Source organism: Tyto alba, unplaced genomic scaffold (genome assembly GCF_018691265.1).
Source record: "Tyto alba isolate M040663 unplaced genomic scaffold, T.alba_DEE_v4.0 Super-Scaffold_14, whole genome shotgun sequence".
NCBI lineage: Eukaryota > Metazoa > Chordata > Aves > Strigiformes > Tytonidae > Tyto > Tyto alba.
The window spans coordinates 55859299-55876134 of record NW_024881276.1 but is presented as its reverse complement, the minus strand read 5'-3'; the positions used below and the strand labels follow the sequence as shown (position 1 = coordinate 55876134).

The 16836-nt window shown below is 45.6% G+C and overlaps 1 protein-coding gene across 3 annotated transcripts in view; it reads left to right on the top strand.

Annotated features, from left to right (window-relative positions):
* Positions 1-16836, top strand: part of IGSF11 (immunoglobulin superfamily member 11) — a 111181-nt gene that overhangs the window by 90202 nt on the left and 4143 nt on the right. For all 3 annotated transcript variants that reach the window (XM_033005142.2, XM_042788524.1, XM_033005141.2), the window contains exons 2-4: positions 13483-13646; positions 14875-15082; positions 15877-16032. In XM_033005142.2, the coding sequence (XP_032861033.2) occupies positions 13483-13646; positions 14875-15082; positions 15877-16032 (528 nt within the window). The remainder of the gene's footprint in view (positions 1-13482; positions 13647-14874; positions 15083-15876; positions 16033-16836) is intronic.

Here is a 16836-nt window from a genome sequence, read left to right as displayed (position 1 = left end):
CCCTTTGCACCCTGTGCTGGCATGTACCATCACGTCCGAAGGGCACACAGCAGACAGACAGCAGATTTGCATTAATCTGACTGTGCACATTATATCTATTGGTCCTGCTTCCACTGTACAATGTGGGAATGATTAGTCCTAATGGCTGGAGCGTGAGGAATTGATTTATAACCATCAACACCCGCACCAAAGCTTTAGGTTTTGGGGCAGGGAGGTGGGGCAGATGGAGATGGCGCTCCCTGAGGACAGGGAGCAAGGAGTGAACGTCATTCGGGAAAAGGACTGCAAAGTGCTTAAATAGATGTGTTCCTGTGGCTTGTGTGTGGGAGTGTCTACGCCTGACACCGACCACTTGAGCAGCATCAGGACCACACTTCACCTGGAAACACCTACAGCTCCCAAACTCTGGGTCTTCCATGAGAAGGTTGGGCTGGAGTTATTTGTAGGTAAAGCTGGTAACGAACCAGTCACCTATTTGGGGGAAGTCTTAATGTATCCTCTCTGCTTTGTTTCGCATCACAGTGGGGATCCAGGTTTTTTAGTGGATGGAAAAAAAATCAGGGGGAAATTTCCACTGGGAAAAGATTATGTTCACATGACATTGAAAGATGATAGTGTATTAAGTATGTGTGTGTGTATAACACTGTACAGTTACTGAATAAAATTACACAAAGTCAGAATTTATGTAATATCTAAATACATGGCAAAAGTTTAAATGGATTGAAATAAAGTGTTTTTACCTTCTTGAACTGAAGTATGCCAATATTACCATAATTAAATGGGAAAGTCGAAGCAATTCATTTTGTCTTCACTCACTGAAAATGTCATCAAAGTTGATATTCTTACAACCTATTTTGATTTTAATGAAAACTCTTTTTTTTTTTTTTTTTTTCCCCAGTGGAAAATTGTCCTCTTACAATCTCTTTCAGACAGCTCAACTCATAATCTGAAACATTCAATTACTGACCTGACATTTGCCAGATCAGAAGACAAATTTGGGTTTTCCTTTCTTTACAATTTAAATTAAAAAGAGCCTGCCTTTTTTTATTCTTTTCTGTTTGTTTGTTTTAGTAATCTCAATAGTTTTAAATCCAAAGTAGTTTGCGATTAACAAAGTTTAAAATATGGAAATCTAATGCCTTTGAACATCCCCGCGAAAGCTACTTTCAATCTGACTGTTTTTAGAGACTGAGAATTATGCTTTTATGCTTTTATCAGGCTTGTTTTGAGCATCATGTGTGAGACAGGGAAGTTTCATTGTAATTGTGCATGTTCTCACTTAAAGGCTTTCTCTCTTACCAGTGGGCCACAGGAGTTTTGTTATCAAAATGGATGCAAATGTGATAAGATCTTTAAGCCCAAATTTGGAAAGATACTTAAATGTGCTTAATTTTTAAACATCAAGTGTATTTCCAGTGTCTTAACTGCCTTTAGTGGAACTGCTAGGACACATCAAATCACCCCAGGCGGCTGTGGAAGCTCTGCTGGCCCTGCAGGCAGCAGCATAGGAGAAGTAGGACTCATAGCTGAATCACAAAGCAGGAAAATTTTTAGGGGAGCTCAAAGGCATGGTGAACACTGAAGAACATCTGCCAAATATCATTTTACTTGCAAAGCTTGTGTACTCCATAAGATGAGATAATCTCATACACAAAACCATGTTGGAAAACATATAGCCAACTTAATGGCATTGCCTCAGCCAAACGTTCTGGGTTGCTGGACCAGATCCTTTAAGAATCTGAGACTCATCCTGGTGACATTCCTTCCTGACTTCAAGGAGAATGGAATCAGTCTATAAATGAAAACTTTCCTTCTCAGAAAAGGCTAGTTTCTGACTCCTCAGGGGGTTGCTTTTATTTTAAATTACTTAATTTCATTTTTTTTTTTGTCTTAGGCACCCCTTTGTTGAGGGACCAGCCCATCATAACACACACACCCCCCCCCGCTCCCCAGCCATCAAAACCAAGCATGGGGATGATGGTGCTGGAATATCCTGGTAATGGGGAAAGGCAGGTGAAGTGGGTACCCCAGGAAGCACTGTGGGAACTTCCCTGTATTTGGCTTGGAGATTTGGGGCCATTTCTTGGGGAGTTATTTCCTAGACCTGGGCCCTGATGTTCACGGTCCCCTGTGCTTCCTTAACCCCAATCCCAGCTCCCATGCTGCTATTGCAGCCTCACATTCCTCTACCCCAACCTCTTCTTTCTGGGGCTGCCCTCAGCCCCTCTCCAGCCTCATCTAGTCCTGGCCCAGCCTTTGCTCTCGCCCTTGCAGGGAAGTTTTCTCACATAGGAAGTCCCAGCTCCTTGGAGTCATCATTGCTGACCCCAGCCCTGCCGTGGCCTCAGTGGCTTTGTGTCATCCGCTCACCCCTGCGTGCATGGGTGCACTCCTGTTTATGGTGGAGCCCGTCAACATCTGGGTGGGTGGATGCATCATGTTCCTGTTATCTTGCTGCCTCATAATTTCTGGAAGAAATGCCCTAGTAGGGCACGCACTGTCCCTTTTCTGTCCGTCACCCACTGCTCTTCCTCCTTTTGGGGGGAGCATGGACATAGCTCTTGGTACTGTGGGTGAAAATAGTTGAACTGTAGGTTGGGACTATTTGCACTGGAGCTAGACTTAATGAGGGTTGTGTCAGGGTATGTGAAAAAGCCACTCAGGTGGGAGTTTGCAGTCTGTGTTTCAGTGGCATTTTTCCTGCAATGGTGGCAGGAGGTGGAGGGATATGCAGAATGCCTATCTCTCAATGCATTACGTGTTAAAGTGTTGAAAGTCACTGATGAGCTGGTTCTCCTTCCCCCATCCCCACCTCTTTTCCCATGCAGCTGCACCCTGCGCTCCTGCCTCTCCTCACCATGCACAAGTCATATATTGCAGCCTCCCCAGCCATTCATCCTGCCTTCCCCTGTGCCAGCTCCCCTTACTGGGCTTTAATCTTACTCTTTCTGGGCTCTGTCTTTCCCACTCAATAGACCATTGAACATATTTAAATCTCGAGTTGTTTTCCCTTATTAAGCAGTTTATCACTGTGTTGTGCTGCTTTTTTTTTTTTTTTTTTTTAAAAAAAAAAAAAACAAAAAAAAAACACCAAAAAACAGGAGAGAAAGAAGAAATTTATTCTTTTGACCATAAATCATTTACAAGCTGCTGGGCCGTTAATGTATTTTTTATGGCTCAGCAAACAGAAAATAGGAGTGAGTGTCTTAGTAAAGCTTTGCGGACCTGTTTTAATTTCAGCTTTCTAACCCTGACTCTCTGTTACCCAGTCTTGGGAGCAGATATGTTTCTCTTGCAGAGGCACCAGTAGATGCCTTCTCCCAAAGGAGGCAGTTTTGCAGTGTCAGCGATGTCACATGCAGTTGCCAAGCACTTGGCACTGATCGTCAGCGTGACACATCTCTGCTGACTGGGCTGTGCTGGGAGAATACTAGCAAAGAAATGGGATGGACGGGGGGGAAACTTGAGCCTATTTTTGCTTTTAGATTCTGGGAAGAGTTCTAATTAGACTCCTGCTCTGGGGCCAGCAAGTTACATACAGTTCTCATCTCATTCCATGCAGCTTCCTCCTGTACTTTGCATGTTGTGGGCTCAGCTGGCCCCAGGTGTGGTTACAGATACCTATGGGGATGCTAGAGGATGCTTTCAGAGACAGTGGCTGGCCATGGTGGTGCTTCCCAAATGTTAAGACCTGGCTCTTGCAAGGCTTTGCAGCCTGCTTCAGGAAAATGAAGCCAACGTATGCCTTTGCTGCTCTCGGTCAACTCTGTGCCTTTTCCCTCTTTTAAGAAGCATACATACAAATCTTTGCTGTAAAAGTTGCATTTTCATTTCTTATGTGCTGTGACAAGCAGCAAGAAAATTAAGAGGAGGGATGTGGGAGGTTTATGTTGGCATCTGAGCTAGATGAATGGGAAAGTCTGCAGCTCTGAATGGTTGTTGCAGGCTCTTTGCAAACTCAAGCTGAGCTTCCCACCTTAAATGTGTTTACATGAGCATTTGATAAAATTTAATTGCCAGGCCACTTCAGTGAAGCAAGTTAGCCTGTCCTTACATCTTTCTCAGCAGGTTATGCTAACTAATGCATGGCTGTATGATGGAGGCACAGCTTCCTTTCTGCTTTTGCTGATGTTGGAGCAATAACCTTGTGCTGAGTGACAAGGCAAACAGGAGAGGATGACAGCATCTTAAGTTATTGCAATAGGATTCCCTAAAGCTGGTGTATCACAGGACTAGGGATGAAGGAGGAGGGACTGTGTTTGCCAGTCTCAACTTTATAGAAGACAAAGAATAGGGAGATACCTTTTTGTGCCCCTTTAAACGTTCACTTTCTTCCTTGTCTGTGCCTGTGATTTGGAAAATGGTGCTTCAGGAATCTCTGGGGAACCTTAGAAGGGAAAGAAATGTCTAGCACCCTGTTGCAAGAGCACACAACCCTGTTTGTACCTTGGGTATGCTGCCTCATTGTGGCCTTCAGCCGTCTCCTGTAGACTGACTGCATGCTCCTGAATTGCCCACCTGAGTCCTGGGGCGATGAGTCACTGATGACTCCGATATTGGGCACAGTCAGGAATGGGTAAAGTTGACACAAAATGGTCCCACAGAGTGGGCTGAAATTAGGTTTACCCATCCCTCCCCTCTTTCAGTTCAGAGGAGCAATGAGTGAGCACTTGAGTGAGTTCCCGATCCCTTCTGGGTCCCCTCTGGTCTTGCTCATCTGCTAAAGCAAAAAATGCCCCAACCTCAGTAGTGCAGCTGCTCCTTGAGTCCTCTGCAAATGCTGTGAATTCAAGGACTGCCATCGCAGATCACAGCAGTCTCTTGTTTCCAGCCAATGCCGCATGCATCGGAGGGAAGTGTTAAACTTTCCATAATGTACCTAATTGTGCAACACTATACCATGGAGAGGGGATTAACGCATGCCCCAGAGCACAGCGATTGATTAGTTTTATCCTAGCTAATGTCACTGTAGATGCTATTTTTGTTACTATCAATGTCCCTTCCTATTTTTATAATCTTGCTATAATACAGTGCAGTAGTTTTTTATCTCTAACTTGCATGCATCCTGCATCTGAGGTAGCAGAGGTACAAGTCAGCCATCCCAGCTAGCAGGATCTGGGAAGAAAGTGGCTCTCCTGGCAGATCCAGCCGGGCTGGGTAGAGACACAGAAGAGAAGCCAGTACTGGAAGCACAGCAGGAGCCCAGAATTGGAACGGACCATCTGGGTTATTGGGTCCCTGACCCTGTTATCACCAGGGTACCTCTAAACCAGATTTGGGTTCTTGTTCCCGCTTCGTACATGTTAGCAAGCTGCTCTAACACTGTGCTCTTCTCACAGGTCACAAAACTCTTTTTCATTTTAAGACTGTAACTAATTAAACACAAGCATTAAGATCTGTTGGAAGAGCATCATTCAGGTTACATAGAGAGCTTAACATAATCTGATCTCTGCTACATGGAGAGCACAGTCCCTCTCAATTTTCCTATCAGGTTTGAATGCTCAGCAGTTCAGCAAATCAAATCCTTGAGGTCTGAACCTGAGCAAATGAGAATCTCACACTAATAAGGACCCTCTGAGGGTACTTGGAGCTGACTGACTTGCTCAGCAGGACCCAGGGAGTCTGTGTCAGAAATAGGGGGAGGAATCAAATTCCTCAGTGTGTTATGAGAGCCTCTCTTCTACCCCTGCAAGAGCTAGTCCAGTTCCTCTGACAAGGACATGGGAGGGAACTGACACCATTCTTGAAGTATGTATAGCTGAAAGCTTTCCTGCCTTTTTTTGGTCTTAAAGTCCAGTGTTCACCCCCCCTACGGCTGCAGGTTGGGGAGGTCAGGGACAAGGAAATGTGCTCCATGTCAACTCAATCAGACAGTTGTCTGAAATCCTCCTCCCAGCTGGCCTGCAGAGGAAGACCTATTTCTAAAAGGGAGGATGGCAGGGGTGGTAGTGACCGCTGTTCACCAGCCCAACAGCTGAGGCCAGAGCAGAGATGGGTCAGCAGGAAGTTTCACTGTTAGCTTTCTGTCTAGTTCGGATGAGGTTACGAATGGTAAGGGAGCAGGATTGGTGCGAGCGGCACAGATTTACAGGTAGCCAGTGTCTCCGATCAGCTGGTCTAGTTCTTGGCAAGGGACGCTGCAGGGTTTGAGTTCAGGGCTGTGACATTGTGTTTTCTCCCTGGATTAGTGTCTGCTAGCCCACATACACTACAGGGTGGGCAGCAATCCTGAGATTGCTCTTACTGTGGTAAAATGGATTTACTTGGGAGGCTCCATGCTGGAGGGGTGACTAGATACCACCAATTGTGTCTGATGATTTCTGCAGGGATAAAAGAGCTTAGAGGTTAACTTGGCTTTTGATCTGCATTTAACAGAGATAGTAACACTGTACACACCTCAGAGGAAAAGTTAGTGTCATTGTGGGTTTAACATCTGTGTTATGGAGATCTTGCTCTAAAACCATGCTAGATGTGATAGTTTTCCTGCTGTTTGTTCCAGTCTGTCCTGCAGAGCCAGCAAAGACAGGAAGGAAAGAGTTGGAAATAATTTTCCTTATATACTGTCAGGTTACTATCCCATTGCTAGACCCGTGAGCCATGAAAAAGCCAGCCTGAGCCTTATTTTGGGATAGTGTCCCTGTTCAGGGTAAAGGGAATGGGCTTACTCCCAGTAAATTTGCAGTCTGGTGTCTGAGATATTAAAAGTTTGATGCAACTGTTTCAGAGAACAAAATGGTCAAACTCTGTCCAATTATAACTTCTGTTTTTAGCTCTGAGCTACGTACTTGCCCATCATTGTGATGGGGATAGTGCAGAAAGAGCTGGGCAAGGCGAGGGGAAGGGGCAAGGTTGGCACGTGTGACTTGCACGGCTGGGCTGCAGAGAGGGAAGGGCAGGGGTCCAGAAGCACCACTGCTGAGACCTCTAGGAATTACAAGAAAGCAGGGGCTGCTGAGTATGGGACCAGACTGCTGAGCTGTGCCATGCAGCACAGACATTGTCTGGGGCTTTAAAGGCTAAATTAGACAAGCTTCTGTTGGGATCGGCTTAGGCAGTGTTGCTTGTGTCTTGAGGAGGAGCTTTGCTAGTATGTATCTGTCTCTCTTTTCTGACAGAAGCCTGACATTTTTGTGAGTGTGCTCAGTATGCCCCACAGGCTCTCTGGGAAGGCTCCCTGTAGCACCTGTATAACGAGTGTCCACAAAACGGGCCATGGAGGCAATCATCCTGAGGATGTCTCTGGACCAAAGTTTTGCCCTCTCCCTGCTGTGAGCTGGCAGAAGGGCTATTGCCTTCCCTTCTCACCACTGCTCCCAGCTCTCAGTGTAATTGTTAGGAGGTCTCTACCAAGCATCGTCCCCAGGGAAGTTTGTGCTGGGGCACATTGGCCTCAGGGTACAGTCTACTATGACAGTGTGCATCTGTCCCAGACGTCTGCCCTGCAGAATGACTTTGGAAGCTGGAGGTTTTTCCATGGTAGAATTTCCTTAGTGAACTGGAAATAATTCAGCCTAGCTGGGCATTAACCTTAATCCATGAACCTTTGGAGTGTTTGGTGATGCTGGTTCCGCAATCAGGGTGGGAGTCTATTGCAAGCTGCCTCCAGACACTAGACTGCATAAACACTGCTTTTGGTTAGGTAGATTCTAAACTAGCACGTGTAACACATCTGTAATGACAAGAGGATACTCAGGTCCCAGTTAGAATGGTCAAGACCAGTATTCAGACATCTTGTTGAGCAGCCTGTTTGGATGCTGTCATATCATGCTGGATAACTTCAGTGTTATCAGTGCTTGCAACTGCAAGTCAGGCTCCTTCAGGGGCTTCTGAATGTCTGCTGCACTAGCAGGTCCTGTGTCAGAAGTACTCCCTGCCTCTGTTACCGTCTCTTCCAGCTGTGAGTCCACTCCTTCCTGGGCTGTAGGTTTTGCTACTGCTCAGTGTGTTGAGTCGGTAACGTACCTCAGCTCATCTAGGGTAGGGGACATTTTTCTTCTTTAGCACAGAAGGCAGCTTTGGTCCCAGACTCAGAGATGTGAGGCAGGCCAAAGGCACGGTGACTGCGTTTTCCTTTCTTCTCAAGAAAAAGACTGCTTTGCAGTTTCTCCCTCCATTGCCTGCAGTTGCAAGATTGAACTTTTTGTTCCTACCCTGCTCTTGAAACTTTTGAGTGACCTCATCTTTGCTTCTCTAAAGAGGGACCCAAAATGTCATGCTGCCAAAGGCATCTTCCCCAGCATGTGGCAACAGGATTGCTAATTGCACTGGGACAGGGGGGAGCCATTCCCTGGGTTTCGGATGCAAGCTGATACAGCTTGAAGCTTTATTCTCATTTTTTCCCCAGCCACACACATTTCTGCACATACTTCCTTGAGGCCTGGAGATGCAGAAAGCATGCAGCTGAGGTTTTTTCATCTCTTTCACACCTCCCTCCCTCCTTTCTCCCCTGGCCATTTGCTTCCCTGGCTTGCCAGCACTGCAGAGCAAACTTGTACCCTGGCCTCTGCATATGCAAAGTCATGCTAGCCCAGCCTCCCACGCCAATGAGTATCAGGAGGTTTCTGCTAGCAGGTGCCAAATGCTGCTGACTTGACAACCCTTGTGGGCACTTGCAAAGTAGAGATTGTCCTCCAGAAGGTGAGGCAGGGCAGGAGCTTGATTTTCATGATATGAGTGACCCTCCAAATAAACTTCTGTTTTCCTGTGGTCCTGGGAGATCGACTCTCCTAAACTAAATACAGTGGGGGAAGACCATCTCTGTGCACTGTACTGCAACCCAGCCAGAGATATCCAGATATCTTGCTGAGCATGGCTGCCTCTGAAAACCAGGTGCTGGGGATGATCCAGCAGTAGAGAAGGACGTGCCTTTAGCACAGCTTCAAGAGCGTGACCACAGTGCTTCCTGAAGGCACAGCCTCTGAGGCCCCCGTGGGCTGCAACCATCTGTCATCGTGGTGATGTGGACTGGTGATTGTGCGATCGGCTGTTCATGTTATAATCTGGCCTGTTGGTGGTGGAAGTGCTCCTTTCACTCACGGGGCTGTCAGCCAAAGTAATTTTCTGGTCTTCTTGGTGATCTCTGGCAGAGAAGTGTGTCAGTGAGCGGGAGCTGGGAACATTTTCAGTCAACTTAGTATGAGTCAAAGTGCCAAGACGTGCCCGTGTTTTTCAGCTTCTCTGCACCTGGTATATTCTGAAGCCTCTCAGGCTTGCAACTTTTGTAGGGCAGCTAGCAAACCTGTGGCAGCATCTGCCTCCGTCTCATACCCAGCTGGGAGGCAAATGCTGTTTGCGGAACTGGGCCCTACGTGTTTGTGTCATGCCGTATGAACTGTTTACACGGACTCCTTCATGGATGGAGGCGAGGAAGCTGAGCATGTTACTTGGAAAAGCAGCAGTGAGCCATCAAAAATTAAATCAGAGTGATCTGTGGCCAGAATAATTACTTGGTCCTGGAATATGAAGAAGCTCTAAAAGAGCCTCTGTAGCCAAAACACTGTTCTGCTGGCTGGTTCCCTGATAGGGGACAAAAAATTGGAGCATTAGTTCTAATTAGTGATGGGAGCTTGCTGCATCAGGATCAAAGGAGAAAGCCGTTTACTGAATAAAGCTAAGATCAAAGTGTCCTATGTACAGGAAGGGCCCGTTCCTCTTTCTGCTGACAGTGGCGTACCCTGCTCTTCCTCCAGGCATGCTGCTTACAGGGATGCTTAATTACGAAGTTAAGGAGGAGAGGGCACATACAAGAGAGGGTGTAATGGCCATGGTAATGCAACTCTAAGAGACGATTTGGTGGTGATCGATTCTTGTTGTCTCTCACGAGTCATTAAAGTTCTCTGAGTGCTTAGAAAAGATCTGGATTGCGTACCCTTGCAAAAGAAGACCCTTTACAACATTCTTTGCTTGATTTTTCTGACCTCTTATGTGTAATTTGACTTAGTAGACTGGGCTGTATGTGTGTGCATATATCTATATTTGCATTTATACCTACCCAAGGGAATTCCAGTCCTCATTCCTTAGGCTGCATTGAAAAATCCTTATCCCAATAGATATGTTAAATTTAAAATCTCTTCCTCCCTCTCTCCCTTGCCTCCCTCCTTTTGCATTAATACAAAGCCACATTTTTGCAACTCCTAATTTTGAAATGTTTAAACATGTATCGTTTGGTTGAGTTTTCCTACTAGGTGTCTTCCTGGCCCTACAGGTTTATAAGTGTATCTGTCTCTGTGTGCATCCGCCTGCGTTTTGGGCCACGAGTGTTGGTGTGGAAGGATGCAGTCATGTAGGTACTTGCATAGAGGGGCAAATGCATGCATGTGTTACATTTTCTAGTAGTCTGAGAGACAAAGAATGACGCTGTAGCTTCTGAAGAGAAGCTGATCTTTGCTCTTTCAGCTGTCTCTCTGGGAGAAGAGTTGCGTTGTAGTAATGCCCCCTCCAGTGTTGTGTTAGTTCACCAGCCTACCTCCCTGTTTATGGTGGTGGAAGAGGACTTTTCCTACATTTGGTCTCCTGACTCTCCTGTCACTTTGTTTAAGCTTACTTGTCAGAAGCCATTGTGAGTGTTTTCCCCAGCTGGAGCCCTGCAGGTGCCATTTAGCTTAACAAAACGAGTCCTTATCTTTATGTGCTGCCTGCTTTGTATTCATCCTGGGCCAAAGAGCAGATGACAGGCCCTGGGATGTAAGAGGCAAAGGCAAGTCTGAGGAGCTGGCTCGCCCAGTGGTTTAACAAGACTGAGACAGGACAGCATGGTGTGTGTGTGGGTGCTCATCTTGCATGCCAAGTAAGAACAGCTCCCTTTGGCAAGAGAAATGGACGGGGAACTCATCTCTTCCTTAATGTCCCTGCTGCCTCGAAACCACTCCACATCATTCAAACTAAAAGGGATGCTGTGGTGCCTTGAAATGGGAAGGAGATTATGGGGGCTGTGGGGTACTGGCAGAGCAAAGGGAATATTATGTGGTTTTTTTCCTTTTTTAAATTGTTCATAAGTAGATTGGGAAATTCTCAAATGTATTGGAAATTATTTTTACAGTGAAGAAATTATGCATGTTCTATTTCAGTGTTTTTATTATTCTGCAGGATGTTTACAATCAACTAATAGTAAATATTAGGAGTAGCAAGAGGGTGGTTAGGTATGAAAATCACATCATCCTGATGATTGAGTGACTGATGTAACTAAGCCTGCAATGCAGACTGTAAACTCTGACTTTTCCAGTAAATTTGCTTTTAGTAAATATTCACACCTAAGTATTACTTTTTTGAACGACAGGAATTTGAATGTGTGTTTTTTCTTTTTGGAGGGGAAAGTGGAGGGGGTAAGAGATGGGGCTGAAGAACACGTGTTGCTATTCCAAAGCAAATGAGAAATTGGGTTTCCTCTCATGGAGAGCATCTCATTAAATCTATGCTGAACATGTCAGAAGAGCTTTCTACACCATGTTGAAAAGAGAGGTTAATTCAGTAAGTGTCCAAATTACCAAGACATCCTGCACACTGTTTAGCACATGGATGATGCAAGACTGGGTGAGTAGTCATGACAAGGAAGACTTCAACTTTAGGCCTGCAGAAAAGACCACCCCTTGTCAGGGTCATATTCTGTAAGAGACATCTCCAAAGTTGATACTTTTGTTCACTTACATTTTTTTGGCTACTGCCACTGCCTGGCCAGCCATAAGCAAATGAGGAGTCCAAAACCATTCCCAGTCGGTTGACCACAGATGCAACTGCAAGGCACATGCCTTGTAACAAAGGTGATGCTTACTACTGGCTCTTCAAATTATTATCTTCTGCTTGTCGCCGACAGCCCTTCATAGGAGATTGATGGATTAAGCTTTCAACAGCTGTTCCTCATCCAGGCACCTAATTCTCTGAGATGTTAGTACCAGAGATGAACTGTTTCCCTAGGAATTCTCAGTGTTCCATGTTTTTAAATACGTTCCAAGCTTGTGAGGAAAGTCAGACTTGGGTTTTTTTCCACAAAGTAAGAAACTCATGAATTTCACTTAGATTAAAATGGCATTTTGTCTGGCTCTGTTCTGAAGCACTTCTGATCCTTCCTGAACTACCTGGGGTTTTGGAGGTGGGAGATACAGAGGAGGGAATGGAAGTCTAGAAGAATCTGCTGAGGATTTTCAAGGTCCCGGGGTACTGCTACTCCAGAGCAGTCAGTCCAAACCTAGGAACTCATCATAGGCTTGTTCAGGTGCTAGAAACTTTGGACCTGTAGCACCTGAAGCTCAGCGCTTCCAGGCTCTGAACACTCCATCTCTCCTTTAGGTAGTCTGGGAAGGATCCCAGCAGACAAGCATGCGGGAGACTACTCACCTTTTTCTCAGAAATTAGTGTTTTCACTTTCTTTGTAGCTCAGATAGAAACCTATTCTCATGAAGCATTTCACCTTCAGCAAACCAATGTCTCTTGGCAGAAAATAGAAACTTTGCTGGCAGCCCTTCCTGGAATCAGCAAGAGAATAGGGTGGTCCACAGACCACACCTGAGTGATAGCAATACTCTGTTATTTCCTTGGAGCTGGAAAAATATTGCCTTCTCCTCCTGCAGCCTCCCACATCCTTTGAAGAAGAAGATTGTGAGTTGTCATATAGAGAGATGGGTTTTGTAGTCAATATTTTGATTTTGTGGGGAAAAATCGTTTAAAGAATTTTAGTGCTACTCAAAATGGTGGTGGTAACTCCTTGGTTAGTTTCATTTGACAAGAATTTGGCAGTAGGAATGGAGATATTTCCCTGTGTGACTTGCAGTATAATAACTGCAGCCTTCAGCTTCTGCGCTGGGAAACTGGAGCTGATCAGGCTTTGAGTCCAGTCCGGCCTGTGTGGGATCAAAAGAAGTGAGTGGGGGAAATGCTGGAAAATAAATGAGATTTGATGAGATGCTCCATTATCAGTAGTCATTTTTCACCAGTTAGATAGAAGTACCTGGACTGGAAAGATTTATATTTTTAGCTGTTTAAATTAAAAATAGCATTATAATGTTTCTGCTCATGCTGGACTTCATGAGGTGTAGAAGTGAAGTGGGGGCGTTAATGGCGTTTCTCTCTTCTTACCCCTCGGTGAATGCAGTTTCATCTTCTCTTTCAGTGATGTTGGATATCATTAAGATTGATGGGTTTGAAAACAAAACATATTTCATTATCTCTCAGATGCAGCTTGGCTGCTCTTACAGCTCTTTCCCTGTTGCCAAAACAAAACCTGTTGTTTTCAGAGGCTCTGAAACTAAAGTGCTCTCACTTAAAAAGACCTCCTATCTGCATTCACCTGTGAAAAAGGTCTGCATGAGAGCAGGCGGATCTGTTGAGGGAGGAATATAATTCTTTTTAGCTTGAAGTAACTGGTAAGGCACAGTTGTGTGACAACAGGATGCTGCTGTCAAGACCTGCAAGTGTATGGGGCGGCCTGCAGTGCTTGAACTGGGTGTCTTTCTCCTGAAATGCTTGAACTGGGTGTCCTTCTCTTTCCAGGTCTGGTGTGTCCTCTGGAGGTGTCAGTCAGTTCAGGGAGTATCCAGGTTGCCCGAGGCCAGACAGCAGTATTGCCCTGCACCTTCACCACTAACGCTGCTCTCACTAACCTTAATGTCATCTGGATGGTCATTCCTCTTTCTAATGCCAACCAGCCTCAACAGGTAGGTCCTTTCTTACTGCAGCATGTAATTCTTTGGAGCTTTCCTTCTCCTCACCCTCTTCGTGCTAATCTGGATGTAGACCCTTTACAATGCTGAGTCTCTGGTTGTCTCAGAACTTCATTGTCCCTTCATTGCTGAACATGCCATCTGGATCTTACATGAATTTGATTTCTTCAGTGCTTTGTTAACTGATGCACACTGTGTCCTTGGCTGCCTTGACTGGATGTGCCATTGGGGCAGGTGTATGTAATACTGTATTGCTGCCCTGGAGCTCCGGTGGTTTGCGTATTCAAAAGAGAACAGGAGATGTAATCAGGTTTTGGTGCTCTGGAGATGGGATTTGGAGGACCTGGGAGCAGCTGCAGTTTTAAACCTGTAGAATCTGTGTAAAATGTGCCATAACACATGGCCTCTCATAGACACCTCCCCTTTTACTTCCCATCTTACTTTTTCACCTACTGTTGCTTATGCAAGTCCATTCTCATGAACATTAGCATATGAGAGTCTATCATGGTGGGCACAAGAATCACAACCTGAGATCTGCTGGCCTGGTTTTTGCCCACATACTCTGACAGCAGAAAAATGCCTTTGCTCTGAAGAGCACCTGTCTTGGATCACACTGCTCCCTTGCATTTGATATTCAGTTGTGAGAACCTGCACTGAAGAGTACTTGCTCCTCAGGGACTCGGCCTGAGTACAGGCTGCTATATAAGCCGTTTGACTGGTAGATACTGTGTGGGTTCTAGGGTTGCATTGCCTGTCATTCAATCTACCCCAATGATCTTCAGTAAGAAGTCTCAAATCATGACAGGATCTTACTGACTGAGACTCACAATGATACTGTCCACTGGGTGGATGCTTTCCAGCAAAGTACTCACTGACCTGCAGAGAGTCTCTGCTTCTCTACATCAATCCTGTCCGGGTGCGTAATGACTATTTATGAAGCAGGCTGGTATTGCCAATCCAGCTATACCAGAAGACTTAGGTATCTATTTGGTTACCTCTGTAAACATTTTTATTGACATAAAACAGGCTACAGGGTGTGCTCCTCTTTTAGAGAAAACACCTTTGCTAAGATGGGTCTGCCCATCTGTATATTGATGTCTGGTTATTTAGAGATACTCTAGGAACTGGTCCTTTTGACTTTGGAAACCCGTGTTTTGCTTGCTGTTCTTCCTCCTTGCTCAGCTCCTGCAGAGTGTTGTTTGAGCCTTCCTTTCTTTTCCAGGTCATTCTCTACCAAGGGGGTCAGATCTTTGGTGGCGCACCCCAGTTCTATGGGCGAGTGGGGTTTGCTGTGACAATGCCAACCACCAGTGCCTCCATCTTCATCAACAACACTCAGCTGTCGGATACTGGCACATACCAGTGTTTGGTCAACAACCTTCCCGACCGAGGTGTCAGGAATATTGGAGTCATTGGACTTACTGTCTTGGGTGTGTTTACTGGTATTATGGGGGAGAGGGGAGGAACAGGGACAAGGGGATCCTCTGTGTGTGATAGTGTATCACAGCAGCACCGTATGATTCTGTATGCATTGGAGCCCATGGATATCCTGTGGTGAGGGATTGGCTGCCTTGTGGGTATTGTGGGAGTTTGTAGGGCATGTAGCCTTCATATGCAGGTAGCATATAATGGAGCTTTAAAATACGGCGGAGAGAAAGCTTTTGTGGCAACATTGTGATGTGGAGTTGCAAAGAAGCATGAATAAAGTATGAGGGCATCCTGGAGAGCTGGTGGGACCATAAGAGTTTTGTGCATAGCAACAGGAGAAGTGAATGACTTCAGATCTTTGCTTCCTTTTCATGAAAGGAATTAGTACTGGATGCTCCCTAGGATGTTAAATACTCCAGAGTGTGTGTCATTATAGAGATATGAAAGCAAAACCCAACCACAGCAAATTCTGTCTGCAGCTCTGTTAGCTTTCACCACCCTTGTTGCCTCAAAGACAGAAATGTTCACCTTTTTCTCTAGGGAGGGATCTAAGAGAACTGGGTCCTGTGAAAGTCAGCAATAGTCTGTGACCTTGATGGGCTGGGGGTCAGGAATCTTTATGGTTTGTCACTCCCTAAACCTTAATGGGTTCTTGTCTGCTGCATCCCTCTTGTCCCCTTGTCAGCTCATGCCAGTGTCCTTGCTTTCCTCAGCAACGTATGTCCAGAAAGAGCCTGCTCTCCACTGTTTGGTCATATTTCCTGATCTGCTGTCACCTTCCCCTCTTCTCTTGCAGTTCCTCCTTCTGCCCCGCTTTGCAGAATCCAGGGGTCCCTGGATGTGGGCAGCGATATCACACTGACCTGCAGCTCGGAAGAAGGCATTCCTCGGCCAACATACCTCTGGGAGAAACTGGACAATGTTCCCAAGTTGCCTCCAACTGCCACACAAGGTGCTCCTTCTGTTGATTACCCACTTATTTTCCCAGGTGACAGCCTGGGCTCTCCTTTGTCTGAGCCACCAGAGATGGCATGGCTCACTAAGTGTTTGCCGTCACATGCATGGTGACTTTATTGGAACGAAGATTCCTAGAGCCCATGGTGGACTAGGTACCCTCCAGTGGCCACTTAAATTTTCATGGATTTTTTGGTATAGAAACATATTCCCCATTGAGGAACAAGGGTCTGGTTGAATGGTAGAGAGAACATGGTTGACAGATGTTGGCATGTGGATGGAGGTTTCAGCTGCCAACTCACCTGCATTTTAAACCAAATGGAAGGTTCATAGATTGGAAAGTGGGAGAAGGGACACAAAATCTTCCCAGGAAATTACTGCTAGTTTCTCACACTGAGGTCACTGTTTTCCAATAAATGACTACCAGAGCTGCCTTTCAAATTTGTGTAAAAGCAAGTCTCTGATCAGACTGGGTACTGCCCAGTCCCAAGTCCCATCCATAAGATTTCTTAGTCTAGGTGTCCTGACCAAGTAGTGATCTTTGCCCTTTATCTTGCTGTATTTTAAGAATACACAAGCATTTAATTTTACATAATTCAGCAATAAGGCAGAGCAGGGGATGGGGAGCCCAGGGATGGGAGATCAGGGGTCCTGCAGGGAAGGATTGAATTTAGCAGGTAGATTTGGTATAGGTAATTGCACATCTCTTCTTTCCTTCCTTTTCTCACACAATGCTGAGAGTCCCAAGCTTTCATTTGCAGAAATTCATCTATAAGAAGAAAAAGAAACATCTAGTGTAAGC